At 48.5% G+C, this 27,504-nt stretch overlaps 1 protein-coding gene across 1 annotated transcript in view; it reads left to right on the top strand.

Moving 5' to 3' along the window:
• The window catches only part of MOV10L1 (Mov10 like RISC complex RNA helicase 1), a 67,982-nt gene that overhangs the window by 33,124 nt on the left and 7,354 nt on the right, over nucleotides 1-27,504 (top strand). The window contains 10 exon segments of the mRNA XM_030915297.1: nucleotides 31-122; nucleotides 6,563-6,621; nucleotides 7,086-7,186; nucleotides 14,910-15,018; nucleotides 16,179-16,357; nucleotides 17,232-17,378; nucleotides 18,523-18,644; nucleotides 21,697-21,796; nucleotides 22,792-22,956; nucleotides 25,107-25,280. Of these exon segments, the coding sequence (XP_030771157.1) occupies nucleotides 31-122; nucleotides 6,563-6,621; nucleotides 7,086-7,186; nucleotides 14,910-15,018; nucleotides 16,179-16,357; nucleotides 17,232-17,378; nucleotides 18,523-18,644; nucleotides 21,697-21,796; nucleotides 22,792-22,956; nucleotides 25,107-25,280 (1,248 nt within the window).

The following is a 27,504-nucleotide window of genomic DNA, read 5'->3' as shown; positions in this document are numbered from 1 at the left end:
AAATCAGGTATATTGTTTTTTCTTTTTTAGATTCATGAAGAAGATGTAATTCTTAAAATTAATCCAGAATTTGAACAAGTCTATAACTTTGAACCTATGGATGTGGAATTCACATATAATAGGTAATGCTTTTAGTGAGTCTTCTTTCAAATGTCTTTTTTTTTTTTTTGAGACAGGGTCTCGCTCTGTCACCCAGGCTGGATTGCAGTGGCGCGATCTCGGCTCACTGCAACCTCCGCCTCCCAGGTTCAAGTGATTCTCCTGCCTCAGCCTCCCGAGTAGTTTGGACTACAAGTGCCTGTCACCACACCCAGCTAATTTTTGTATTTTTAGTAGAGATGGTGTTTCATCATATTGGCCAGACTTGGTGTTGAACTCCTGACCTTGTGATCTGCCCTCCTCGGCCTCCCAAAGTGCTGGGATTACAGGCGTGAACCACCGCGCTGGGCCGTCTTTTTTTGTTTGTTTGTTTAATAGAGATGGGGTCCCAGACTGGTCATAAACTCCTAGGCTCAAGCGATCCTCCTGCCTCAGCCTCCCAAAGTTTTGGGAGTATAGGTGTGAGGCACCATGCCCAGTTAATTTGTCTCTTTATCTTTGATTGGACAGTCTTCTCTCGAGTATGGCCATTGACACCTAAGTAGTGACGTAGGAGCCCCCACCACGCCTGTGGTTGACGTGTAGAGGCCTCGTGGATGAAGTGGGCTCCTACAGCATTTTTGCATGCCCCGTGTTTCTAGCTTTATTATCGACTATTTTTGGGGATATAAAGGTGCATACATTTGCATGTTCATTCTTTCCCAGACCTCACGTGCACTGGATCTTTGGTTCATGCCTCACTGTCACTGTCAGCTACCAGCTCCTTACTTTTATTTGTTTTCTTGTCAGATGAGGGATGCTGTGACCTGGCACCCAGCTGACTTTTTCTTCCTCCACAAAACCATTAACTAGTCATGCACAGAAAGTGTATTCTTCAGTTTTAATTCTTTTGAACTTTAGAAAAGGAGTAACTTGCTGTATTTGGTTCCTAGGAGCTGCAGATATTCACTAAACATTGTGTTCCTGAGATGTCTTTGTGTTGTTGCCTGTAACTACTGTTCATTAGTTGGCGGTTGTGTGAATACCCTCTGTTTTTCTGTTGATGGACATCTTCATTGTTTCCTGTTACTACTGTTTCCTGCTTTTCCTAGAGCCGCTGTGTATGTGGGAGTGGGATTGCTGGGTTTGGGGTATATTCCTGTTTCCAGCTTTACAAGTGGTTGCATCAGTGACTTCCAGTATCCATGTATATAACAACCTGTTGATCAGTGCCCTCCCTGCAATCTGATTTTGTTAGATTTCCTAATTGGTGCCACTCTGGTAGGTGTGTAATGCATCTCATGATGGTCTTGATGTACTGTTCTCTGATTTACTGTTACTTACAAGGCTGAGAATCTTCTTGTCTGTGGACTGTAAAATGTTCATCTTCCGTGAAATGCTTGCTTGCGTCTTTTGCCCTCTTTTTTATTGAGTAATTTATCTGATTTTCATTGTTGTAGGAGTCCTTTCTGTATCCTTATGATAAACTATTCTTAGGTACGTATCTTCTCCAGATTTGTTCCTTATCTTTTAGCTTTTTAAAAAGTGTCTTTTGAGACTGGGTGCGGTGGCTCACACCTGTAATCTCAACACTTTGGGAGGCCGAGGCAGGTGGATCTCTTGAGGTCAGGAGTTTGAGACCAGCCTGGCCAACATGGGGAAACCCCATCTCTACTAAAAATACAAAACTTAGCTGGGCATGATGGCACATGCCTGTAGTCCCAGCTACTTGAGAGGCTGAGGCAGGAGAATTGCTTGAACCTAGGAGGCGGAGGTTGCGGTGAGCTGAGACAGAGTGAGACTCTGTCTCAAAAAACTATGTATATATTTTTTAATATATATAAATATATATGTCTTTTTATTAACAGGTGCTAGTTTTAATATAGTCAAATTTATCAGTTTTTTTTTAATATTAGTGCTTTTTATGTCTGAGAAATCGGCAGTATTTGGGCTACAGCCAGATTGGAATGTGTTGAGAATGAGTGAATGAACTACGGGGAAATGGAGAAATGTCGTTGATTCCTTTTTAAGGCATTTGCCCATGAAAGCAGGGAGGGTAGGATGGAGAGAGAGCGAGAGAAATTGGTGACCAAAGAGATACAGGAGGCTCAGGAGGGGGTGCTTTTTGTTTACCGTGCAAGATGAGAGACCCTAGCATGTGAGTGCCATGAGAAGGCCCAGGAATGGGAAGGGAGGGGCAGCTGTGTTGGATGACGCGTGAGGGTTGGTTGGGGCCATAGGGAGCAGCAACGCTGGTAGAAGGCACACAGCCCCCATCATGGCAGCCAGAGAGACTACAGCCAACGTCTAGGCCTGGACTCCTTGACCTGCTTTGACTCTGGAACAGAGCTGATTCTCATAGTGTGAAGGGGTATCTCGTGGATTTAATTTGTATTTTTCTAATGACTAGTGATGCTGAACATCTTTTTTTTTCTTTGTTTTTTTTTTTTGAGATGCAGTCTCGCTCTGTCCCCCAGGCTGGAGTGCAGTGGTACGGTCTCAGCTCACTGCAAGCTCCGCCTCCCGGGTTTACGCCATTTTCCTGCCTCAGCCTCTCCTGAGTAGCTGGGACTACAGGTGCCTGCCACCACACGTGCCTAATTTTTTTGTATTTTTAGTAGAGACAGGGTTTCCCCGTGTTAGCCAGGATGGTCTCAATCTCCTGACCTCATGATCCACCCGCCTCAGCCCCCCAAAGTGCTGGGATTACAGGCCACCGTGCCTGGCCCTGTTTTTTGTTTTTTTGAGACAGAATCTTGCTCTGTCCCCCAGGCTGGAGGGCAGTGGCGTGATCCTGGCTCACTGCGAGCTCCACCTCCCAGGTTCACACCATTCTCCTGCCTCAGCCTCCAGAGTAGCTGGGACTACAGGCGCCCGCCACCATGTCTGGCTAATTTTTTTGTATTTTTAGTAGAGACGGGGTTTCACCATGTTAGCCAGGATGGTCTTGATCTCCTGACCTCGTGATCTGCTGACCTTGGCCTCCCAGATTGCTGGGATTACAGGTGTGAGCCACCGCGCCCGGTCCCTGAACATCTTTTTATGTGCTTTTTTGCCATTTGTACAATATCTTTGTTGAAGTCTTTCCTCAAGTCTTTGGGCCCATTTAAAAAAATTGTTTTCTCATGATTGAGTTTGCAGAGATGTTTGTATAGTTTCAGTACAGTGCTTTATCAGATATGTGTCTGTGCAAATATTTCCTCAGACTACAGGTTGTATTTTCATTGTTTTTATAGTGCCTTTTGAAAAGCAGAAATTATTAATTTTGGTGAAGTCCAGTTTATGAATGTTTTCTTTCACAGATCTTTTAGTGATGCATCTCAGAAATCTTTAATTTGGATCTCAACGATTTTATCCTGTTTTCTTTTAGAAACTTGGCAGCTTTAACCTGTACATTTAGGATTATGATCTATCTCATTAAGCTTTGCAAATTATTTGTGGGGTATGAATGGAAATTGGAGGGTGGAATAAACATCCAGTTGTCCAAGCATTATTTGATGAAAAAACTGTCCTTTCTCCAATGAATTACTATTGTACCTTTGTTTAAAAAAAAAAAGAAAATCAGTTGACCAAATTTTTTTTTTTTTTTTTTTTTTTGAGACAAAGTCTCGCTCTGTTGCCCAGGCTGGAGTGCAGTGACGTGATCTCGGCTCACCGCAAGCTCTGCCTCCTGGGTTCACGCCATTCTCTTGACTCAGTCTCCTGACTAGCTTGGACTACAGGCGCCCGCCACCACACCCAGCTAATTTTTTTGTGTGTGTTTTTAGTAGAGACGGTGTTTCACTGTGTTAGCCAGGATGGTCTTGATCTCCTGACCTCGTGATCCGCCTGCCTCAGCCTCCCAAAGTGCTGGGATTATAGGCGTGAGCCACCGCGCCCGGCCAACCAAATATTTGTTGATCTGTTTCTGCAGACTGTTCTGTTCCCTATGGTACACTTGTCTGTCTTGACACTAACATTACAGGGTCTTATTGTCTGTCTTAGTCCACTCAGGCTGCATTAGCATAGCACCATAGATGGAGTGGCTTATAAACAACAGAAATGTATTACTCATGCTCTGGAGTTCGGGAAGCCCAAGGTCAAGGCACCAGCAGGTTCAGTGTCCTAGTGAGACTGCTTCCTGGTTCATAGGCGGCTGTCTTTTCCCTGTGTCCTCACGCAGCAGAAGGGATGAGAGAGCTCTCTGTGCCCCATTGTGTAAGGGCACTAACTCCATTCTTGAGGCCCCACCCTCACAACCTAATCACTTGCCAAAGGCCTCAACTCCTCATACCCAATAACATCATATTGGGGATGAAGTTTCACTGTATGAAGCTGAGGGGAACACAAACATAGTGTATGATATATGTCTTTACGATAAGTCTCAAAATCAGATAGTATCAAGCCTTCAACTTTGTTCCTTTTCAGAGTTGTCTGGCTATTCTAGGTCTTCTTTATTCTTCCATGGATTTTAGGTCATATCAGTTTCTACAGAAAGCATGTTGGGGTTTTGATTGGGATTACATTGAATCTATAGGTCGGTTTAAGGGAGAATTGAAATCTTAATAATAATGAGTCCTCCAGCCCTGGAAAATGGTATGTCTCTCTATTTATTTGCATCTTTTTTCATTTCTTTTAGCAAGATTTTATACTTTCAGTGTATAGGTCTTATGTATCTTTTGTCAGATTTATACCTATTTAAAGTTTTAAATGGCTATCATAAACAGTAATTTTCACTTAAGTTTCTAATTGCTTGTTTCTAGTATTTATAAAAAGCAGTTGATTTTTGTCTGTTTACCTTGTATCCTGCAGGTCTCCTAAACTCAGTAGCTCCAGTAGCTTTTCATAGAGTCTGTAGGATTTTCTGCATATACAGTCGTACATCAAAGAATGACAGTTTCAAGTCGCGTGCAGTGGTTCACGCCTGTAATCCCAGCACTGTGGGAGGCCAAGGCAGGTGGATCACCTGAGGTCAGGAGTTTGAGAGCAGTCTGGCCCACATGGGGAAACCCCGTGTCTACTAAAAATACAAAACATCAGCCAGGCATGGTGGCGGGCGCCTGTAATCCCAGCTACTCAGGAGGCTGAGGCAGGAGAATCACTTGAACCCAGGAGGCGGAGGTTGCAGTGAGCTGAGATCACCCTACTGCATTCCAGCCTGGGTGACAGAGCGAGGCTCTGTCTGGAAAAAAAAAAAAAAAAACAAAGACAGTTTTACTTCTTCCTTTCTTATTTAGATGCTCTGTATTTGTTTTCCCTTGCCTTCCTGCACTGATTGGAACTTCTGTGCCAGTGTGGAATAGAAGTGGTGAGAAGTGATGCACTGGTTTCATCCCTGGTCTTAGGGGCAGGGCCTGTCAGTCCTGAATGAGTTAGTACAGTGTGGGTTGTAGGTTCCATAGTGGCCCTCTATCAGGTTGAGGAGATAGATTCTTATTTTAGTGAGTTTTTAATCAAGAATGGATATGGGGCCAGGTGTGGTGGCTCACACCTGTAATCCCAGCGCTTTGAGAAGCTGAGGTGGGAGGATCACGTGGGCCCAGGAATTGGAGGCTTCAGTGAGCTGTGACTGTGCCACTGCGCTCCAGCCTAGGCAACACAGCAAGACCTTGTCTCTTTAAAAAAAAAAAAAAAAGGCCGGGCGCGGTGGCTCACGCCTATAATCCCAGCACTTTGGGAGGCCGAGGCGGGCGGATCACAAGGTCAGGAGATCGAGACCACGGTGAAACCCCGTCTCTACTAAAAATACAAAAAAATTAGCTGGGCGCGTTGGCAGGCGCCTGTAGTCCCAGCTACTCAGGAGGCTAAGGCAGGAGAATGGCGGGAACCCAGGAGGCGGAGCTTGCAGTGAGCCGAGATCGCACCACTGCACTCCAGCCTGGGTGACAGAGCGAGTCTCCATCTCAAAAAAATAAATAAATAAAAATAAAAATAAAAATAAAAATTTAAAAAAAAAAAGAATGGGTGTGGGATTTTGTCACATGCTTTTTTTTTTTTTTTTTTTTTTTTTGAGGGGGCTTCATTGGTATTCTCTAGTGGTTTTTACAAAAAATTTTTTAGGCAGAGTTTCACAGTGTCACCCAGGCTGGAGTGCAGTGGTGCCATCTCAGCTCACTGCAACCTCTGCCTGCCGAGTTCCAGTGATTCTCATGCCTCAGCCTCCCGAGTAGCTGGGACTACAGGCGTGCACCACCACCACACCCGGCTAATTTTTGTATTTTTAGTAGAGGCAGGGTTTCACCGTGTTGGCCAGGCTGGTCTCAAACTCCTGATCTCAGGTGATCTGCCCACCTCGGCCTCCCAAAGTGCTAGGATTACACATGTGAGCCACTGCGTCCATCCTCTCTAGTGTTTTTCTGTTCTCTCTTTCATTGGTTGTTGGATTGTTGCTGTGATTTTTTTCTATTGACTTAAAGGTTGTATAATCAAATGTGCATTACTGTGTGCCCGCCTTAATAGTTCTGAAGGTACAGGTAGTTATTTTACGTGGTTTTCTTCCCGGCAGGACTACAAGCAGACGGTGTCACTTTGCACTTGAGCAAGTCATCCACTTAGGTGTAAAAGGTATTATTTTTATAGAATGATAGTGTTACATCTTCACAGAGTATTTTTATAGGCTTCATGTAAAATTTTATGTAAAATAGTTTCTTCAGTCATAATATTAGAAGTAAAACTTTGTTATAGTCATGTTTTTAATTTTCTGTCAAGTTTTAGTCTTTTCTTACTATTTCAGTTTAGTGAATAACTAATAATAGCTTGCTTAAATAACTGAAAATAAATTCATCTTGCTCGCTTTTCCCCTCATAAATGTAATTCATTTTTGTTTTTGCAGATGGGCGAGTAAATGGCTTTGTTGTGAAGAATATGCAGTACTAATAATGCTCTGATTTAGAAACAGTGTAACAGGCAGGTTAAGAAAGGAAGGGAATAGAATATTAATTACTTTAGGGTCAGCCATAAACAACCTCTATTAATTTTTTTTAGCTTTTTAGTTATACCTATGCTCTTACCTTTTTTTGTTTTAAAAGTGTTGTTTCCAGAAGAAATTATTTTACAGTCTCCCCAAGTGACAGGAAATTGGAACCATGAACAAGACGCCAAAAGCAATGGACAGTCCACCAGCAAAAAGGTAGTGCTCAGCAACGTAACTGTCTCTACACAGGGGATGGGAATCTCCTTCTTGGCGTATAAGCGCTCAGTTGACTGGAGTATTCGAGCAGTGTGATTCACAAATAACCCAAAATTGCAGTTAAAATCAAGTGAACTAAAATATTTACAAAATAGATTTAGTGTAAAGTTTATGTGCAAGGGCTAAGATGGCTACAATATATTAATTAGGGGAAGCAAAGTACGGATGTTTATATGACCTTAGAGTTGGGTTTTTTTCTTTTTCTTTTTCTTTTTCTTTTTCCTTTTTTTTTTTTTGAGACAGAGTCTCGCTGTGTCACCCAGGCTGGAGTGCAGTGGTGTAATCTTGGCTCACTGCAACCTCCGCCTCCCAGATTCAAGCGATTCTCCTGCCTCAGTCTCCAGAGTAGCTGGGACTACAGGCATGTGCCACCACAGCCGGCTAATTGTTGTATTTTTAGTAGAGACAGGGTTTCACCATATTGGTCAGGCTGGTCTTGAACTCCTAACCTTGTGATCCACCCTCCTCGGCCCCCAAAGTGCTGGGATTATAGGCGTGAGCCACCACGCCTGGCTTTAGAGTTTTATTTTTAAATTATATGGTTTTTGTGTACACTTAGGTACATTTATGTGATTGTGTATGCATGGAAATGTCTGGAAGGATACACACCCCGCAAATTGTTAACATTTCCAAACTTCGTCAGTGTTGCAAAGATATTTTATAAAAACTTCTAGGCCAGGCGCAGTGGCTCACGCCTCTAATCCCAGCACTTTGGGAGACCGAGGCAGGCGGATCATGAGGTCAGGAGTTCGAGACCAGCCTGGCCAAGATGGTGAAACCCCATCTCTACTAAAAATCCAAAAAATTAGCTGGGCATGCTGGGTGTACACCTATAATCCCAGCTACTTGGGAGGCTGAGGCAGGAGAATCACTTGAACCCAGGAGGCAGAGGTTGTAGTGAGCCAAGATTGAGCCACTATACTCCAACCTGGGCAACAAGAGCGAAACTCCATCTCAAAGAGAAAAAAAAGCTTCCATAGTCCAGTCCCTCCATAATTAGTGATATAGTGCCTATTATATGCCAGGTATTGTCCTGGGCTCTCGGTATATTTTTGTGAATACAATAGAAGGTTTTATTTATCTTCGTGTTTCTAATAACAAGAAAGTCATCTATGCCATGGTGGAGCTTACAACTTATTCTGTGCTATTCAAATTTAGTTTTATGAGCATGTTTTCAATGTATAACATGAATTTTTAAATTATATCTAATACTCAAAAATGTTTACCATTTTATAGTTCCTCCCCCAAAATGCAAAAATGATAGGTTTAGAATGCCTGCACAATCATGGAAAATACGACAAATTAAGCAGCAAGAGTTTATCCTTGAAAGTTATTTGTGGCATATTTTATAGTTGATCTCTTTTTTGTTCTGCAAATAGAAAGGAGTCTTCCTTGGACAGTGCTTTTCTTCTCCGTCATCACCTCATTACTAGTTCATTATACTGCCTGATTCTCAGGGAGAGTCTGTGATGCGGATGGCGTGTGAGGTCGGGGAGGTGTTACTATTTAGGTGGGCACATTTCCAATTGACTGTAGATTTTAAAATGCAAAACATTATCTTCTTATGGATTAACTAGATTGAAAATAAACTCAAGAATTTTTTTTTTTTTTTTTTTTTTGAGACGGAGTCTCGCTCTGTCGCCCAGGCTGGAGTGCAGTGGCCAGATCTCAGCTCACTGCAAGCTTCGCCTCCCGGGTTTATGCCATTCTCCTGCCTCAGCCTCCCAAGTAGCTGGGACTATAGGTGCCCACCACCTCACCCGGCTAGTTTTTTGTATTTTTTAGTAGAGACGGGGTTTCACCGTGTTAGCCAGGATGGTCTCGATCTCCTGACCTCGTGATCTGCCCGTCTCGGCCTCCCAAAGTGCTGGGATTACAGGCTTGAGCCACCGCACCCGGCCTCAAGAATATTTCATATGTCAACCAAGATAGAATTTCAGGGATCAGATTTATCTTTCTTCCTTAAACAATAAAAAATCAGACAAACCATATGGAACAACAGTTTCAGACATTAACATCAGCTATCATAGGACAGGGATTCCTGAGAGAGGAAACAAATGAGGTGACCCCATGGTTTTCCCAACTCACAGCCTTCTGAGAGTGTCTTGGCCAGAGAGCACCAAGAGGGAGCCCAGGTGGAGCCTGGTGACCTATCTGAGTGCAGAGACAGCATTTGGAAGGGTGGGGAGGGCGGGGGGATAAGGCTGACAGTAGAATGCTGGGGAGAGGGCAGGGTACAGAGAGCATCTGGGGACCTACAGAGGTTCCTCCTTGAGTTTTCAGCTGAGCATTGATGAATGCATGATGTGAGTAAAATACCCAGGCCTGGAAAAGAACCAGCTGGAAAGAACAGCAAGAAAAATCCTTAAAGTTGACACAGTGCCAAAAATAGCTGTGCCCACAGCCAGAGAAGAAAAACCTCATAATTCACATGTAGAGTCCTTGGGAGGGTGTTGTCTCAGGAGTGTAGAAAGTCCAGCCCCTGACTGAAGGCCGCTCCGGCCCAGACTGACAAGGTATGATGGCCTCAAAAGGAGCAAGCTGTTCCCAAGTAATTGGATTGCATCCCAGAACAAAGTTTAAGAATATTTATAGGAATATAAAATTATCCAGCACCCAACAAGGTATAAAATGAACACTGACATCTGATTAAAAAATGAAAAAGTGAAAAACATAACCCAAAAGGAGGAAATTTAGTCAGTTGGAACCAACCCCCCAAAATAACATGGTAGAATTAGCAGACAAGGACATTAAAACAGTTATAAATAAGTTCCATGTGTTCCAGAAAGTAGAAGACATGAGCATGTTAATTGGAGACGTGAAAGATATATAAAAGACAATTTTATCTTCTAGGAATGAAAACTTCAGTGCCTAAAATGAAAAATATATTGGACAGAATTATCAGCAGACTAGACAATGCAGAAGGAAAAAAGTGAACTTAAAGACGGAGCAATAGAAACTATCTAAAATGGAACAGAAGTGGAGGCTGCAGTGAGCTGAAATTGTGCCACTGCACTCCAGTGTGGGCAATAGAATACAGCAAGACTCCATCCCAGAAAAAAATTAGCTGGGTGCAGTGGCATGCACCTGTAGACCCAGCTACTTAGGAGGCTGAGGCAGGAGAATCGCTTGAACCCAGGAGGTGGAGATTGCAGTGAGCCGAGATCATGCCACTGCACTGCAGCCTGGGTGACAGAGTGAGACTCTGTCTCAGAAATTATATATACATACACACACACACACATATATATGCACATATATATTTATATGACATGTATATGAGACCAAGAGGGTTCATCCCAGGAATGGCTTAACATTCCAAAAATCAATGTGTCATATACCATATTAACAAACTGAAAAGGAAAAACCATCTGACAAAATCCAGCATCCATTCCTGATCAAAATTCGGCAAACTAGAAATAAAAGGAAATTTCCGTTACCTACAAAAACCTACTTAGTGATAACTAAATGCTCTTTGCTTATAAGATCAGGATCAGAGCACGTTTACTCAGCATTTCTGCCCAGCATTGTGCAATGAAGCAGAAAGAAGAGGCATCCACACCCTGTAGACAGTCTGATGGAGGCTGGGCACAGTGACTCATGCTGGTGATCCCAGCACTTGGGGAGGCTGAGATGGGAAAATCACTGAGAACAGCCTGACAACATGCAGGACCCTGTCTCTGTTTTTAAAAAGTTTAAAAATTGGCCGGGCATGGTGGCTCAAGCCTGTAATCCCAGCACTTTGGGAGGCCGAGACGGGCGGATCACAAGGTCAGGAGATCGAGACCATCCTGGCTAACACAGTGAAACCCCGTCTCTACTAAAAATACAAAAACTAGCCGGGCGAGGTGGCGGGTGCCTGTAGTCCCAGCTATTCGGGAGGCTGAGGCAGGAGAATGGCGTAAACCCGGGAGGCGGAGCTTGCAGTGAGCTGAGATCTGGCCACTGCACTCCAGTCCGGGCGACAGAGCGAGACTCCGCCTCAAAAAAAAAAAAAAAGTTTAAAAATTAGCTGGGCATGGTGGCACATACCTACAGTCCCAGCTACTCAGGGGCTGAGGCAGGAGGATCCCTTGAGCCTGGCAGATCGAGGCTGCAGTGCGCTATGATTGTACCTCTACACTGCAGCCCTGATGAAGTGAGACCCTGTCTCAAAAAAAGAAAAGAAAAGACCTGGTGAGATCTGAAATGAAGCTGTTAGAACTACTAAGTAACTTTGCGATATACACGATCAGTGTAGAAAAATAAGTTGTATCTATATTTCCAGGAAACACTCAGAAATTGTTTTTTGGTTTGTTTTTTGTTTCTTTTGAGACAGAGTCTTGCTCTGTTGCCCAGGTCGGAGTGCAGTGGCAGATCTCGGCTCACTGCAACCTCCACCTCCCAGATTCAAGCAGTTCTCCTGCCTTGGCCTCCTGAGTAGCTGGGATTACAGGTGCCTGCCATTGCACCCTGCTAATTTTTGTATTTTTAGTAGAGACGGGGTTTCACCATGTTGGCCAGGCTGGTCTCGAACTCCTGACCTCATGATCCACCCGCCTCAGCCTCCCAAAGTGCTGGGATTATAGGCATGAGCCACCATACCCGGCCTGAATTTTTTTTTTTAAGTAGCACCTAAATGTTTTAAACATTAGGGATACATCTGACAAAAGATGGGCAACAAAATATGTAAATAAATGGAGAGAGATACTATTTGTATCTCTGGGGTCTGAAGACTCCATATTATCAAGTTACCTGTTTTACCTAAAATGATCTGTAAATGCAGGACACATGCAAAAACATGAACCTGCATCTGTACCTCACAGCATAGACAAAAACTAACTTATTCTGTGGTTCATAGCCGTAAATATAAAGCCTAAAACTATACATCTAGAAAACAGTGTAGAAGAACATCTGCACGTCCTTTGGGCAAGGATTTTTTTATGTGACACTAAGAGCATGACGTATAAAGAAATTGATATATTGGACTTCAGTGAAATTAAGTGTTTTGCTGTTGAAAAGACACTGTTAGACAGGCACAATGGCATGCACTTTAGTCCCAGTGACCCAGGAGACTGAGGCTGGAGGATCTCTTGAGCCCTGGAGTTCAAGGCTAGCCTGGGCAACATAGAAAAACTGTCTCAAAAAAGAAGAAAAAGAAAAGACACTAGTAAAACAACGGAAAATGACAGACTAGAGAAAATAATTTGCAAATGACATCTGATCAAGGACTTGTATTCGGAAAACAGTACTCTACAAACTGCCTAGGAACTCAGTGTTTAAAAATGGATCAAACACTTGAACACTTTACCAAAGAATACATACAGATGGTAATAAACACATGAAAGATGTTCAACATCATTAGTTGTTAGGGAAACACAAATTAAAACACAACGAGGTGCCACTGAACACCTACTAGAATGGCCAGAAATTGAGTTGGACCATCTGTGCATTGGTGAGCACGTGGGGCCACTGGCACGTACCCTGCTGTGGGAAGGGGGTGTGGCACACCACTGTGCAAAAGGTGTTCTTAAGAAGCTGGATGCACACCTGCCATAGTACCCAGTCATTTCTCTCTAGGCATGTGCCCCAGAGAGATGAAGACCTACGGCCATGCCAGGACCCATACACAAAGTTCACAGCAGCTGGATTTTTAATCACCAAAAATAAAACAACCCAGTGTCCATGAGCAGGTGAATGGATAAGCAAGTCGCATTGCGTTCGTACAATGGAACATGACTCAGCAATACAGGGAGCAAGCTGTTGACATGCAACAGCACAGGTGGCTCTCCAGTGAGTCACACTGTGTGCATTCATGTGAAGTATGAAGTTCCAGAGCACGTGAGCAGCCAGTGTGACTGGAGGGCTGCGGCACAAGGCGGCTCTGGGGACTGACGGGTCTGTTTGTCATCTCGATTGTGCTGATGGTTTTATGGGTATGTGCACGTCAGACTTGTCAAGTCACACACTTCAAATATGTGCACCTTATTGTATGTCAGTCACACTGCAAAACACAATAGTTGTGGGAGGAGAAGATTGGCATAAACTTCTAAACCATGGGTGTCCAATCTGTTGGCTTCCCTGGGCCACATTGGAAGAAGATTTGTCTTGGGCCACACATAAAATTCACTAACACTAATGATAGCTGATGAGCTGAAAAAAAAAATCACAAAAACACTCATAATGTTTTAAAAAGTTTACGAATACGTGTTGGGCTGCATTCAGAGCTGTCCTGGGCCGCATGCAGTCCATGGGTTACTGGTCGGACAAGCCTGTTTTAGACTAAAACTTAGTAATGTGTGTGTAAATTTTTTAATGTGAGACCTTTTTTTTTTTTTTTTTTTTTTTTGCGACAGAGTCTTCCTCTGTCCTCCTAACTGCGGTGCAGTGTCGCAGTCACGGCTCACTGCAACCTTGACCTCCTGGACTCAAGCAGGGCTTCCACCTCAGCCTCCTGAAGTGCTCAGATTATAGGTGTGAGCCACTACTGCTGACCCCAGAACTTTCGATTTTACAGATTCCAGAATCTGCCATATGAAAGTAATGAAGTTATTTAACAAAGATATATGTGCAAAGCTGTGAATTACAGATTATAATGAAAAAAATGGAAAATCCCACTGGTTTAGGACAAATGCCGTTTATTTTGGAACGTACAACCAATTCTTGTGTAGGATCCTTTTTTTTTTTTTTTTTTGGGACGGTCTCGCTCTGTCGCCGGGCTGAAGTAGACTGGCGCGATCCTGGCTCACTGCAACCTCCACCTCCCGGATTCAAGCGATTCTCCTGCCTCAGCCTCCTGAGTAGCTGGTGACACCACGGCCAGCTAATTTTTGTATTTTTAGTAGAGACAGTGTTTCACCATGTTGGCCAGGATGGTCTTGATCTCTTGACCTCGTGATCTGCCCGCCTCAGCCTCCCAAAGTGCTGGGATTACAGGCGTGAGCCACTGCACCCAGCCTTCTTTTTTTTTTTTTTTTTTTTTTTTTTTTTTTTTTGAGGTGGGGGTCTCCGTCACCCAGGCTGGAGTTGGTTGTGCAATCTCCACTCACTGCAGCCCCGCCTCCTGGGCTCAAGTGATCCTCCCACCTCAGCCTGCCAAGTAGCTGGGACCACAGGTGAGCACTACCATGCCTTGCTAATTTTTTTTTTTTTTTCACCATGTTGCCCAGGCTAGTCTTGAACTCCTGGGCTCAAGTGACCCACCTGCCTTGGCTTCCCACGGTGGGATGACAGGTGTGAGCCCCGCGCCCGGCCTGGTGCAGGATCTTGCCTGACGTCAACAGGCAGCACTGGCACTTTGCACACTCTGCAGGCCCGTGAGACCCAGAGCCCTGGGCTGTACCCTTGACCGTCCCCTGCAGGTTCCCCCAGTGTCCAGCCTGGAAAGCAGGTAGGATGTACCAAGGGAAGACAATAAAATAAAATGTAGTCCTGCGCTTTGGTTTCATCACAAATTTTACTTTATGTTTATTTCTAAAAGCAAGTTCAAAGAAAAAGCATAAGCCTTTTTAGCAGCTTTTTATCTGATAATCTTTTTTCTTTATTTTTCAAAGGGTCTGACCTGTGATCCATCCAAAGAGCTGTTAAAGTAGAACACTAGATGTTTATGTTTGCTCTTTCAACCAAGCCAGTGTAAACACCGAGCTGTTTTTTTAAAACCGTTTTTCTGCCTGATAATTTCTAGAATAGGAAAACGATGACGGACCAAGCTGAACATGGAACAAAAGAGAGAAGTGTTGGTGACAAGGACCTGCCGGCGCTGACGCCCTTTACTGCAGAGATGAGTGATTGGGGTATGTGCTTGTGAGGTGCAAGGAGAAGAGCAACCCCGAGACTCTTGTCTGGAAAACGGGGACTTTGAGGAGTGGGCTCTCATGCAGAAGGAAGAACAGTCGGGGGACGTGTGGCCTGTGGCAGGTGGCTGCCGTCTCCATCTTGACTGGAGACTCGGTGTTTTAGGTTAGATACTTTAAGAAGACTTTTAGCCGGGCGCGGTGGCTCAAGCCTGTAATCCCAGCACTTTGGGAGGCCGAGACGGGCGGATCACAAGGTCAGGAGATCGAGACCATCCTGGCTAACACGGTGAAACCCCGTCTCTACTAAAAAAAATACAAAAAACTAGCCGGGCGAGGTAGTGGGCGCCTGTGGTCCCAGCTACTCGGGAGGCTGAGGCAGGAGAATGGCGTGAACCTGGGAGGCGGAGCTTGCAGTGAGCTGAGATCCGGCCACTGCACTCCAGCCTGGGCGACAGAGCGAGACTCCGTCTCAAAAAAAAAAAAAAAAATTTTAGATTCTGGGGTTTTTTTTCCAGGTATTCTTTGTGATGTGGACATTTTCTAATCCAGTCTCTAATATTTGAGTGTGATCTCTAAAGCTGCAGAATCAGTTGATGCCCTGTCATTTTCCTCTCAGAAGCTGCATTCATTCTCCTGAACCTCTTTAACAAAGCACAGACAGGTTGAGTGCAGAGCTCACACCTGTCATCCTAACACTTTTGGGAAGCTGAGGTGGGCAGATCACATGAGCTCAGGAGTTCGAGACCACCCTGGACAACATGGCGAAACCCTGTCTCTATACAAAAAAAAAAAAATACAAAAATTAGTCAGGTGTGGTGGGTGCCTGTGGTCCCAGCTACCTGGGAGGCTGATGTGGAAGGATTGCTTGAGCTCAGGAGGTGGAGGTTACAGTGAGCTGAGATTGTGCCACTGTACTCCAACCTGGGTGACAGGGCCAGACCTTGTCTCAAAAAAGAAAAAAAAAAAGCGCACGCAGATTATTAAAGGAATGCCCCTGTGCGCGTCTTACCCATGGTCACACTGAAGAGCTGCTCCCTGTCTGTGGCTCTGATTTAGCCTTTACACAGCCGTGCTGACGCCTGACCTAGGTGAGGATGTGTCCATAGCCGTTGAGAGCTGTTTGCGTCTAACTGAAACTTTCCCCACTTTGAATACAGTAGATGAAATTCAGACCCCTAAAGCAAGAAAGATGGAGTTTTTCAATCCAGTGCTAAATGAAAATCAGAAGTTAGCAGTTAAAAGGATTCTGAGTGGCGACTGCCGTCCCCTCCCGTATATTCTCTTTGGACCTCCTGGGACTGGAAAAACAGTGACAATAATAGAGGCTGTTTTACAGGTAAGGACAGCGGCGCCGCAGGTGCTGTGGCTCTGTGCTGCTGTTCACGTGTCGTCTGTGTCTTCAGGAAGTGTGAGTTTAGATTGTAGAATCGGACAGCTGGAAAGAGCTTGAGAAATACCAGTTATTTCATAATGTTAAGTCTGTTTATGTGGATATGTGGGGATTTAAAAGCTTATTTCATAGGTTTAGAAGGAAACTCATTTTTAGCTAGTAAACTGTTTGAATCATGAAATTTTGCCGCAGAAGTAACTCTTGGAGTAGCTACAGCCACCATTCTGCAGAAGTTTTAGATATCTTCATTTGTAATTGAAGTTCAGTTTGTGAAAATATTGTGTACAAATGCTTCTTGACTTTTGATGGGGTTACCACCTAATAAACCCATCGTAATGGGATTTGGGAAAAACCTGTTTCAGGCTCATCAGGGCATGATCCGTTGTAAGTTGAGGAGCAGACTGACTGGGGATGGCCTTCACACCATCATACAGTCAAAAAAGCGTTAAGTCAGACCATTGTAAATGGTCTGACCATGTAAATGTCTACATTTAGTGTCATTCGGGATTCAAATTAGCGAACAGGTATTGAGTGCACAATTGTACAACATGCCAGATGTGTGCAGATGAATTTGACTCCGTTTCTGCCCTGGAAGGTGGTTTAGAATCTTAGAGAGTGCCGAGAACCTTCCCACCTTACCCACGCCTTGGCAGCAGTGTGATGAGGCAGAGTTGTGGCCCGGGTCTCAATGTGTTGGGGGCTGGCATCTGAGCCCACGCAGCTGAGTTCCTGCACCGAATGTTCATGCTGAGCGTAGGCTCCTGGTTTCCACCTTGCATGTGGATGTTGAGCCTTGGTCTCTTGTGTGTCTTTGATGAAGGTACACTTTGCCTTGCCAGACAGTCGGATTTTAGTCTGTGCACCCTCCAACAGCGCCGCTGACCTCGTGTGTCTGCGGCTGCACGAGAGCAAGGTGCTACGGCCAGCCTCCATGGTCCGGGTGAACGCCACCTGCAGGTTTGAGGAGGTGAGCCCTTGTGAGCAGTGGGAGGGCACCAGAACCCCTCTGTGGAACATAGGAAATGCCAAGTGAGCAGGGGAGGGCAGGGATAGGAGGGTGGGCAGAGAGGTGCCACAGAAAGCTGTGTTTGAGAAATGGCTCTGCAGTGAGTCCTCCCTCACCGCTAAATAGTGGAGCTTGACTGCTGAATATTTCATCACATTCTCATTCTGTGTGAGTTATCAGACCTATTGTGGGCATTCGTAGCCTTGTTAAATTACCACATTCCTCTTTTATTTAATCCCCAAATGTCTCGTTACTTTATAAGTTTTGTTTTGTTGGTTTGGTTTTAAGTATCCCTTTAGGGAAATTTTAAGTTGCTGGTTTGGTTATAAAGTATTGCTTTTGTTTGTTTGTTTGTTTGAGACGGAGTTTTTGCTCTTGTTGCCCAGGCTGGAGTGCAATGGTGTGATCTCGGCTAACTGCAACCTCCGCCTCCTGGGTTCAAGCCATTCTCCTGTCTCAGCCTCCCAAGTACCTAGGATTACAGGTGTGGGCCACCACATCCAGCTAATTTTGTATTTTTAGTAGAGACAGGGTTTCACCATGTTGGTCAGGCTGGTCATGAACTCCTCCTGACCTCAAGTAATCCACCTGCCTCTGCCTCCCAAAGTGCTGGGATTACAGGCTTCAGCCACGTGCCCAGCCTGAAATATTGTGTTTAAAAAAGACATTGAAAATAGCTGGATGTGGTGGCACGCTGCTTGTAATCCCAGCCACTGGGGAGGCTGAAGCAGGAGAATCGCTTGAACCCGGGAGGTGGAGGCTGCAGGGAGCCGAGATCGCACCCCTGGGCGACAGAGCAAGAGCAAGACTCCATCTCTAAATAAACAAACAAACAAACTGAACAGAAAATGTACAGAGTTGTTTTGGGAAAGGATCTGCAGGATTGTGTGTTATATGTGACTCTAGAGTTGATAAAACATGGACGGAATTGATAAGGAAGTATGAAGTGTTTTGAGGAAAAAACCTTAAATCATGACTTAGACGTAACTAAGAAGTGGCACCAGGGCGAGGTTCCCTTTTGGAATTCTTTTTGCCCTGGTGATTCCGTCCAGTGTATAGAAGTGCTTACTAATTGGAGGAGTAAACTCTGCCTCCTTGCCCCCAGATAGTCATCGATGCCGTCAAACCGTATTGCAGAGACGGAGAAGACATCTGGAAAGCCGCACGCTTCCGGATAATCGTCACCACTTGCAGCAGCTCAGGGCTGTTTTACCAAATAGGAGTGAGGTGAGCCCTGGGCGCGGAGTGCGGCGCGGGACCTCCCAGAGCAGAGGTCGTTGTCCTCTCCTAGCTTCTGTCTGAGGGGTGGATGACCCAGAGACTCAGTGCTCAGGGAGGGAGGCAGGGCTGTGGGCGAGAAAGGCTGGTTGGGGAGGGCCGTGCTTGAGTGGAGCCGGGGAGGCCGAGACCCCAAGGACTCGAAGGAGCCAGCAGTGGGATGGGCAGGCAGATGGACTGGCCCATGTAGAGGCCCCACAGTTGGAGATCGCTGAGGTCTCCCCAAAGGAGACTGGAACCAGAGACTCGTGAGCAGGAACGTCCTGCATGAGGTGGTGAAGGGGAGGCCTGGAGCCTGGGCCTGGTGGGCCGTGGAGGGGCCTTTGGACTGACCACTGGTGAGCTGGGAAGCCAGTGAAGGGCTTCTGAGCAGCAGAGTGAGTCGCTTGGAGTGGGCGTGGGGAGGCAGGCTGCCTAGGAAACGGCTGGGCTCTGTAAGGTCAGACCCTCGGGGGCCATTTGTGCCCCTGGTGCTGGGGTCTCTGCAGGGGAGGCAGGCAGAGGAGATGGAGTGCAGGGTGCCGGCTGTCATAGGAGGGCCTCCCCTGGGGGCTGGGAGGAAGAGCTCTGAGCCCAGGGAGGCTGAGTGAGGACCAAGGCACTCTCAGATCCCCGTGCAGGGAGGTGGGGTCGGGGAGGCAGCAGGCAGCTCCCTCTCAGTGAGTATAGCCAGACAGTGTCGGGGGCATAGGCTGAGGGTGAGAGAGGGAGAAGCCAGGGGCTCCGAGGGAAGCCCCACCCTCCCTGACGGCCTGGAGACAGGTCGCCCTGGACAGTGTCCAGCGTCACGGTGGTCGTGAGGGTGACCACAGGAGGTGGTCTGTCAGCTCCACATGGAGCAAAGGCACAGCCAGCCACGCCTATCACAACGTGTCATGAATGGTTTCATCGGCGTGTTTTAGTCTCTCATATACACGACGTCCTTTCATCATGAGATTAGTAAAACATGATTGATGAAACACTTTACAATTTTTTTGGTTCAAGTCTTCAAAATCCACAATGTATTTTATACTTAGAGCGTGTCAGGTTTCAGACTAGCCACTGTGCGGTGCCCGAGAGCCATGTGTGACTACTGGATTGGACAGCACGGATCTGAACAACAGAGGGATTTTTTTTAATGTGTGTTGATGAGTCAAAGGTCAAGAGCTGAAGAGCCCGGCCTCACTGGGGTGCAGAGGGCTCTGGGGGCGGGGTGGGCACAGCATGGACCCTGCACCCTGGAGCTAACGTCCAGGTAGTGGGAGGAGGTGACCGGCTAGGGCAGGCCACTCTCTCAGAGACACTCTGTGCAGAAGCAGCAAGGGTGTTGCAGTCCAGCTGCAGAGGCCCCACAGGGTTAGCTGGCCAGGCCACTGGGGGCAGCTGGAGCGGGGAGGGACACTTCAAAGGGTAAAGTAGCAGCAACATCATCTGGCAAAAGTGACATTAAATAACTGCAATTAATACAGAATTCAAACCTAAATGCTTACATTCTAGGAAAGATACATAATGTTAATTTTTTTCAACAGCAGTGGGGACATGAGATGGGGAAATGACAGTATGCTGGTTGCTGCATCTTTCACTGGGAGGGTGCACGGTGTCACTTGTAAAATCCGTGTCTTGAGACCTGAAGTGAAAGGTGTCAGCTGGCCATGAGTGGATGCAGGACGTGCAGGACGTGTGGGGCCCAGCGCTGCTGTGAGCAGGAGCCCACCCCGCACAGCTCTGACCACAGGGTCTCAGCCCACAGTGGGACACCTGAGGCTCAGAGGTGATGGATTTGCCTAGCGTCTGGGGTTGGAGAGGGGAGATCCTGGACTCAGCAGTGAGAAGGGTGCGGGCCCACGGTGCCTCCTGTTGAGTGTTGGCGTGGCTCCGGACACTCTCCGTGCCCCATACCTGCTTCCTCGGGAGTCAGGACCTGTTTCTGCCCCAACAGCATCTCCCCACTGAGGCCTCCTGACCACAGAGTAGAAGCTGCTGGGATGGGCAAGCCAGTGAACTTGGGGCGCCTGTTCCTCAGCTTGTGGCCCCAGGTGGGGCGGCCCCTCTGCACTCCAGAAACAGATCATGAGCCGAACAAGCTCCTGCTCTTCGCTCAGTCCCACAGCCTTCCCATGCAAGAGCTCTGCAACTTCTCCTGTGGGGGCTGAGCCATGAACAGGCAGTTGCATCTGACGACTCCTTCCTGCAAAATCCCCACCCTCTCCGTTAGCAATGCTGTGGACTCTCTGCCCCTGTACCTCCCTTGCCACACCTGGGCACATGGAGAAGGAAGAGCTGGACAGGCATCCGCCAGGAGGAGCTGCTCTGTAGCTGGGAACCTCACTGAGTTTGCAGCAGGGGCCAGAATTGTGGGGAGCCATTCTAGAGACCCCATTTTCTTAATAGTGCCGCAGATTGGGAAGTGGCTCCCGGGGCCTCAGTCTATTGGCGTGGCAGGCCGGGCAGTGCCCAGCTGAGAATAGCGCACAAGGATGAGTCAAGAGGAAATGAGCGGATGGCAGGAGAGGCCACCATCTGTGGCTGCCTGCCCGGCCAGGCTTGTTCTCAGCGCTTCACGGCGGCCAGCTCGGCTCTCACCCTAGCCGCCTCCTGAGGGACACGTGGGAGGTGGAGGCTCAGATGGGAGATTAGGACTCAAACCTGGGCATTTGATAATCACAGGAGTGAGACGCAGGTGGAGAGCAGGCCAGGAGCCTGCAGCGCTTCTCCTGTGAGCTGCCCCCAGGAAGCGCTCATGTGTTGCCCCTCGCCCCCACCCCTTCTTCCCTCCACATCTCTAGAAATACAGACATTGCGTGCAGAGCACCGGGTGCTGATGTGGCTTAGCCGGCATCTCCTGATGCCTGTGGCCTGTCCTCCCTCCAGCAGGGTGACACCCAGACCCCCAGCTCCTGCACACCCCTGGGCAACCCCGCTTGGCCCCATGGGTGCTGAGCGTGGCTTTGCCAGTGTGTCAGAGGCATCGATTGCTAAAACAATTCGGCAGAAATTACCATTTAGAACATCTTTGCTCTAGAGTTGGACACTTCACTCACGTGTTTGTGGACGAGGCTGGGCAGGCAAGTGAGCCGGAATGCCTCATTCCTCTGGGGCTGATGTCAGACGTCAGTGGTCAGGTAAGTCGCGACTACTGTGTGTGCTGCTTCCTCCTCACCCTGTTCTCCTGTGAGGATGGGGGCTGCGGTCCTGCCGGGAACAGTCACAGCCGTACGGGGTCAGGTGGAAGTGCCAGGGACCCTGAGGTGCTGGGGCCATGGGTCTCTATTGTACTTGATTCCTTTTGGACAAGAAGTGAACGTCTTGACTCACTTCTAAAACGGAGGTTAGGAGCCATTCTAGGTATTGGGGATGCAACGGTCAAGTCAGGAATGTGGTCCTTGCTGTGGGTCAGCCAGCCGCTCATTGTCTGGAGGGGCCAACGGGGCCGGTGCTCCTGCTTCTGAGCCGCCTGCGCCTCTGGCTGCCCCGGCCTTCAGCTCTGTGCATCCTCTGTTGTCTGCTCCCACCTGTTTCCTCCCTGGGTGCTTCTGATGGTGGCATGGGTGTCACCTTGAACTCCCCTGTTTCCCTCCCTGTGGCTCATCGAGGCGAGCTCATCCAGCGTCCAGCGCTGGACGTTTCAGGCTCCTCCTTGGCGCCCATCCTAGATGCCTGTCCCAGTCACCAGGCATGGGGTGGAGCATGAAGGTGGCACTGAGGGAGGGAGCAGGGATTGGTCCAGGCGGAGCAGTGGCGTCGGGCGGCCTCACCAGGTCAAGGCAACCATGGGCAAGAGACCAGGGGCAGGTGGGATGGCGGCCAAGGCTGGCCACGCAGAAGCTTCCAGAAGATAGATGGCATCCTTGGGGCTCTTACCACTTTGAGAGATTCGCAGGAGAGAAAGCCAGGCTGCAGAAGCCGGGCAGGTGGCAGGACTTCGGGGAGAAGCGGGGAGAGATGGCTGCAAGCCCTGTCGGCATCCTCTGGTCTCCCAGCTCCTCCCGTCATCCCCTGCAGCCAGAGCAGGCGTGGGCTGGCCTTGCGCGCGGCCCCACCCCCACCTGAGCCCGTGGGTGTGGCAGTGGCCCCTCGGCCCCTCCCTGCGTGGGCTGAGACCGGCCTCCCTGTGCAGATTGTGCTGGCAGGAGACCCCATGCAGCTTGGCCCAGTCATTAAGTCCAGACTCGCCATGGCCTATGGGCTGAACGTGTCCTTGTTGGAACGGCTGATGTCTCGACCTGCGTACCAGAGGGACGAAAATGCTTTCGGTGCTTGTGGCGCACATAACCCCCTGTTGGTGAGTCACAGACTCCAGCGTGTTCTGGTCCCAGTTAAGTAGACACAGACTCCGAGGCAGTTGAGCAGCTCACCCCTCTGTCCACCCGAGTCATCTCTGTCCGTGGGCAGAGTGCAGGAGAACACCCACTGCAGCGCCTCCCCCGTCAGCAGAAACTGCAGCCTAGTGCTAATGGCTGAGACTCTGGGGTCAGATACAGTAAAATAAGTTAAAATCTGTGTTACTCTGTGAACATAAGAAAAGCAGGAAGTCACTTTTGGGACTTAAAAAGCCTGCCCTAGAGTGACTGCAGGCAGTGTCTCCTCAGTGGTCTCCGACCCCAAGGTCCCACTGAAGTGCAGGTTCTGGGCTCTCAGCCAACCTTGTACCAAATTCTGAGGGATGGGCTTTGGGATTTGCATCTTTGGAGCCCCCAGCACACTGAGCTTGGGCCTCCAGGGCCCATCATTAAACAGTGAACCAAGTAGCCTCAGTTTTTAAGCCCCTGTGGCCCACAGAACAGTCTCCATCTGATTCCCGTTGCCAGTATTAACATCAATAGAAAATGAGGGGCAGTTACTGTGGGCAGACTTTCAGGGAAAAGGACTGGACCCCATTCCTGGTTATCAAGGGTGTGGGGCAGATAGGGGTCTTCAGGCCAAGGAAGGTCTCATGAGGGACCACTCACAAGACAGGCACCGGCTGTGCCAGGAGGCCATGAAACTGCCCCCAGGAAGACGGCCAGCCGCGACCAGCTGCTGGACCTAAAGGGCGCCTGAGAGCTCTGCTGCCCCCAAGAGGTTCGCCTCATTCTCCAGTGCCCCTGCACCCCTCCACGCACTAGCTACTTTGCTGGAGGTGTGGGTGCAGGTGACGTGGCTGCAGCAGGGAAGACCAGCATGCTGCCGTCACCACCGTCGCCACCACACAGCCTTCAGGGCAGGTGCATGTGGCACACAGCCACAGGTACAGACAGACCCTGCCACACAGGAGGTGAAGGCCTTGTCCTGTGCGGGGCCTGGGCAGTGTCCTGCACCCTCCAACCAGAGCAGCTGCCACAGTGACCCCAGGGGGCGGCATGCTTCCTTTCTTTTCCCCAGCAGCTGCCCAGGTCCAGCTAAGGCAGAAGTGGCATGACTGTAGATCACATTTGGAGTTTGGAGTAGCACGTTGGAGGGTGGACACATTCTAATTAGGCTTGACAGACTTGGGAGGAGTCACGGGGCCAATAATGGTGCTCTCAGGCCGGTATCACCCGGCGAGTAACTAACAGCACCACAGGAACTCAGGTTTTCACCAGCAGGGGCTTTGTCACTTCATCCCAAGGAGGAGGAGGGAGAGCCTGGGCGTGTTCTCCCCAGCAGTGTCTTCCCGAGGGACAATCAGTGACAGGAGGGCAGGGGTGCGGCGTTGCACGCAGAGGACGGCTCCCCATGGCACAGACGCAGCGAGTCCTCATGCCAACACGTGGGTCACGTGTGATGAGCAGTGTCAAGACTGAGCATTGCTCTGACTGGTTGAACTCCTGTAGTCCCTGGAGACCCTCCCTGGCTGCTTACACCAGCACCAGGGGAAGAGTGCCTGCCCTGAGTGAGCTTCCCAGGCAAGTTGGAGGCAGACAGTAAAGGTGTCCCATGTACTGGTGACATCACAGTCACCCTCGGCCGCATCGGTGAAGTCACAGCCAGGCCTGCCCAGGGCTGGCCATGCCCCCAGAGTCACAGTGTCTATACTCTCCTGGCCCAGGGGCCCAGGAGCTCTTCCTTCCCTGTGGCCAAGCGGAGGCAGGGCTGCGTGGGCCAGTAAGACACTGTTTCCAGGGTGAAGCTCTCAGCACATGAGGTAAGCGTCCACCTGCCCTCCTCCTGGCTGCCGGGTTCCAGGTGGCAGGAGCCCTTTAAGAGGCCCCTCAGCCCCACCCAGACCCAGGAGAGGAAAAGAGGGTGGCCATCACACCCTTCTCTTCCTGATGTTCCCATTTTTTTATTCAGATGGACCTTTGGCTTCACCATCATCCACGGGCTTGGTCTGGGGGCAGGCGACGCACAGGGGCAGAGTCGGGCTTGGAAGTCAGGCAGGCCTCACGTTTGCCGTGTAGAGCCGCTTTTCCTTTGACAGAAACTGTGCCAGGTGCCACATTCCCCTTGTGACCCATCGCCCTCTCCTTGTAGGTCACAAAGCTGGTGAAGAACTACCGGTCCCACGAGGCCCTGCTGACCCTGCCCTCACGGCTCTTCTACCACAGGGAACTCGAGGTCTGTGCAGACCCTACAGTGGTGACCTCTTTGCTGGGCTGGGAGAAGTTGCCTAAGAAAGGCTTCCCTCTCATCTTCCATGGTGTGCGGGTGAGTTGTGTCTCGAACCCGTAGGTGACCGTGTTGGGTAAAGACAGTGTGGCAGGAGGTCCTTCCTCCCAGGCGAGGCTCTTGTCACCTGCTTGTGGCGGGGCAGATGCTCCGCTGGTCGCTGGAGACTGAAAAGCCATCAGGGTCTTGTGTCCCCCAAGATGGGCGCCGACTTCTCCTGCCAGATGAGTTGTGCCTGGTACCAAGGGGACATCATGGGCACCACTCTCAGGTGGTCACAGCAGACAAGCACTGGGCTCCAAGAGGAGCAAAGCTGCCCGGTGAGCGCTGGGGGACCTGGGGAAGCTCGCAGGGCTGTGTGACGGGATACCCCGGGGCCGCAGGAAGCTCCCGGAGGCCGCCGCCGCCTCCCTCCTGGTGCTTCCCTTGAGGGTTGGAGCTGCCAGGAGAGAGCCGGGCAGGGAAGGCAGCAGCCACAAGCTGAGCCCTGTGCCTGGGGCCTGAGGAGTGACGGGCCACCACCCCCTCTCTGAGGCCTGACGGAGGGACAGAGTTAGATGCTGAGTGGCCAAGCAAAATTACAAGCATTCACTAAAATGAGACAGTTTGTATTAGGAATTTAGTTAGAAGCAGAAATCAAGCTTTGCATTCACCCCTGCCCCAGAGGAAGGGGCATTCACAGTATCTGCAGTGAAGGCTGCACCCGCGCCACGGGGAACCCCGCTGCTGGTGCCCCTTCCATGCCGCGGGCCCCGGAGGACAGGAGTGCAGGCTACACCACTCGGCTGCCTCGGGGCCTCTGCATTCCATGCCCCACCCGGCAATGGCCCCCAGTTGCTCTTCGTAAGTTCCTGAGGGAGAAAATCTGTCTGTGATCTGTCCAAAGCAGTGGGGTGGGACATGTGTATGGTGGCTGCGGGGTGCGCACATTTGGAAGGGAAGGAGTCCTGAGGGGGCTCTGCAGTGAGCCGGACACCTCAAGACGTGGTGCTCTCTGAGGCAGGTCCCTCCCCAGCAGTGGTCTCCCGCCGTCTGTCCTCCTAGCTCTGCCCATCCTCAGAAGCTTTCCTGGGTATCAGGAAAACACACTAGTGGCCAGGCACAGGGGCTCACCTGTAACCCCAGCACTTCGGGAGGCCGAGCCGGGAGGATTGCTTGAGCCTAGGAGTTCAAGATTAGCCTGGGCAACATAGTGAAACTGCCAACTCTTAAAAAAAAAAAAATTTTTTTTTTTAATTAGCTGCGCATGGTGGCATGTGCCTTTGGTCTCAGCTACTTGGGAGGCTGAGGCAGAAGGATCAATTGAACCCAGGAGATTGAGGCTGCAGTGAGCTATGATTGCACCACGGTACCCCAGCCCAGGGGACAGAGTGAGACCCTGACTCTTAAAAACTATATAACTAAATAAAAATAAATGCATGGAGGCTGTCACTCAGCAGCTCTGTGTCCTGACCTAGGATCTGTCACCGGGTAGGCCATGGTGGAGAAGAGGAGTGAAGCCTCTCGTTCTCATTGTGCTTCTCATCAAATTGTCCTTGGGTTTCTAATCATTCTTGTCTTACGAATTTTAACTGCTATGTTTCATGCGTACAATTTATCATTGCTTTATCTTCCTCCTTATGTAATACCCTTCCATACTGTCGTGTGTGTTAGTGTTAAATTTCACCTCGTAATATTAACATTGCCATTTTTTTCTTTTTACATGGTATGTCGTTGCCCTCTGTTTTCATTTTTTATTGTATTTCTTAGGAGTGGCTAGGTTTTTATATTTAATCCATTTTGGGAGTCAGTTTGCTTTTAGAGACATAAATCAGTCCAGTCTATAGTGATTTCACGTTATTTCTTCTTTACCTTTCTTAGTTATTTTATTTCCTGATTTTTTCTAGTTGATTGGTTGCTATTCATTGAATTGTTTCTCAGTTTAGGAGTTTCTGCTGTAAGTTTCCATCCCATTAATCTTTTAAGTTTCTTCAGTCATTTATTATTTACAATAAATGAATAAGTTACATGGTTTAACAACAACAACAAAATTAATTCTTACTGCTTTATCTAGTGGTCACTTTTTTGGGTTTTGTTTTGTGGGGGGTTTTTGGTTTTGTTGTTTTTTTTTTTGAGACAGAGTTTTGCTCTGTCGCCCCAGCTGGAGTGCGGTGGCCCAATCTCGGCTCACTGCAGCCTCCAGGTTCAAGCAGTTCTCGTGCTTCAGCCTCCCAAGTAACTGGGACTACAGGTGCCGGCCACCACATCCAGCTAATTTTTGTAT

The sequence above is a fragment of the Rhinopithecus roxellana genome, chromosome 13 (assembly GCF_007565055.1).
Source record: "Rhinopithecus roxellana isolate Shanxi Qingling chromosome 13, ASM756505v1, whole genome shotgun sequence".
NCBI classification, from domain to species: Eukaryota; Metazoa; Chordata; class Mammalia; order Primates; family Cercopithecidae; genus Rhinopithecus; species Rhinopithecus roxellana.
This window is presented reverse-complemented; position numbering and strand designations above follow the sequence as displayed.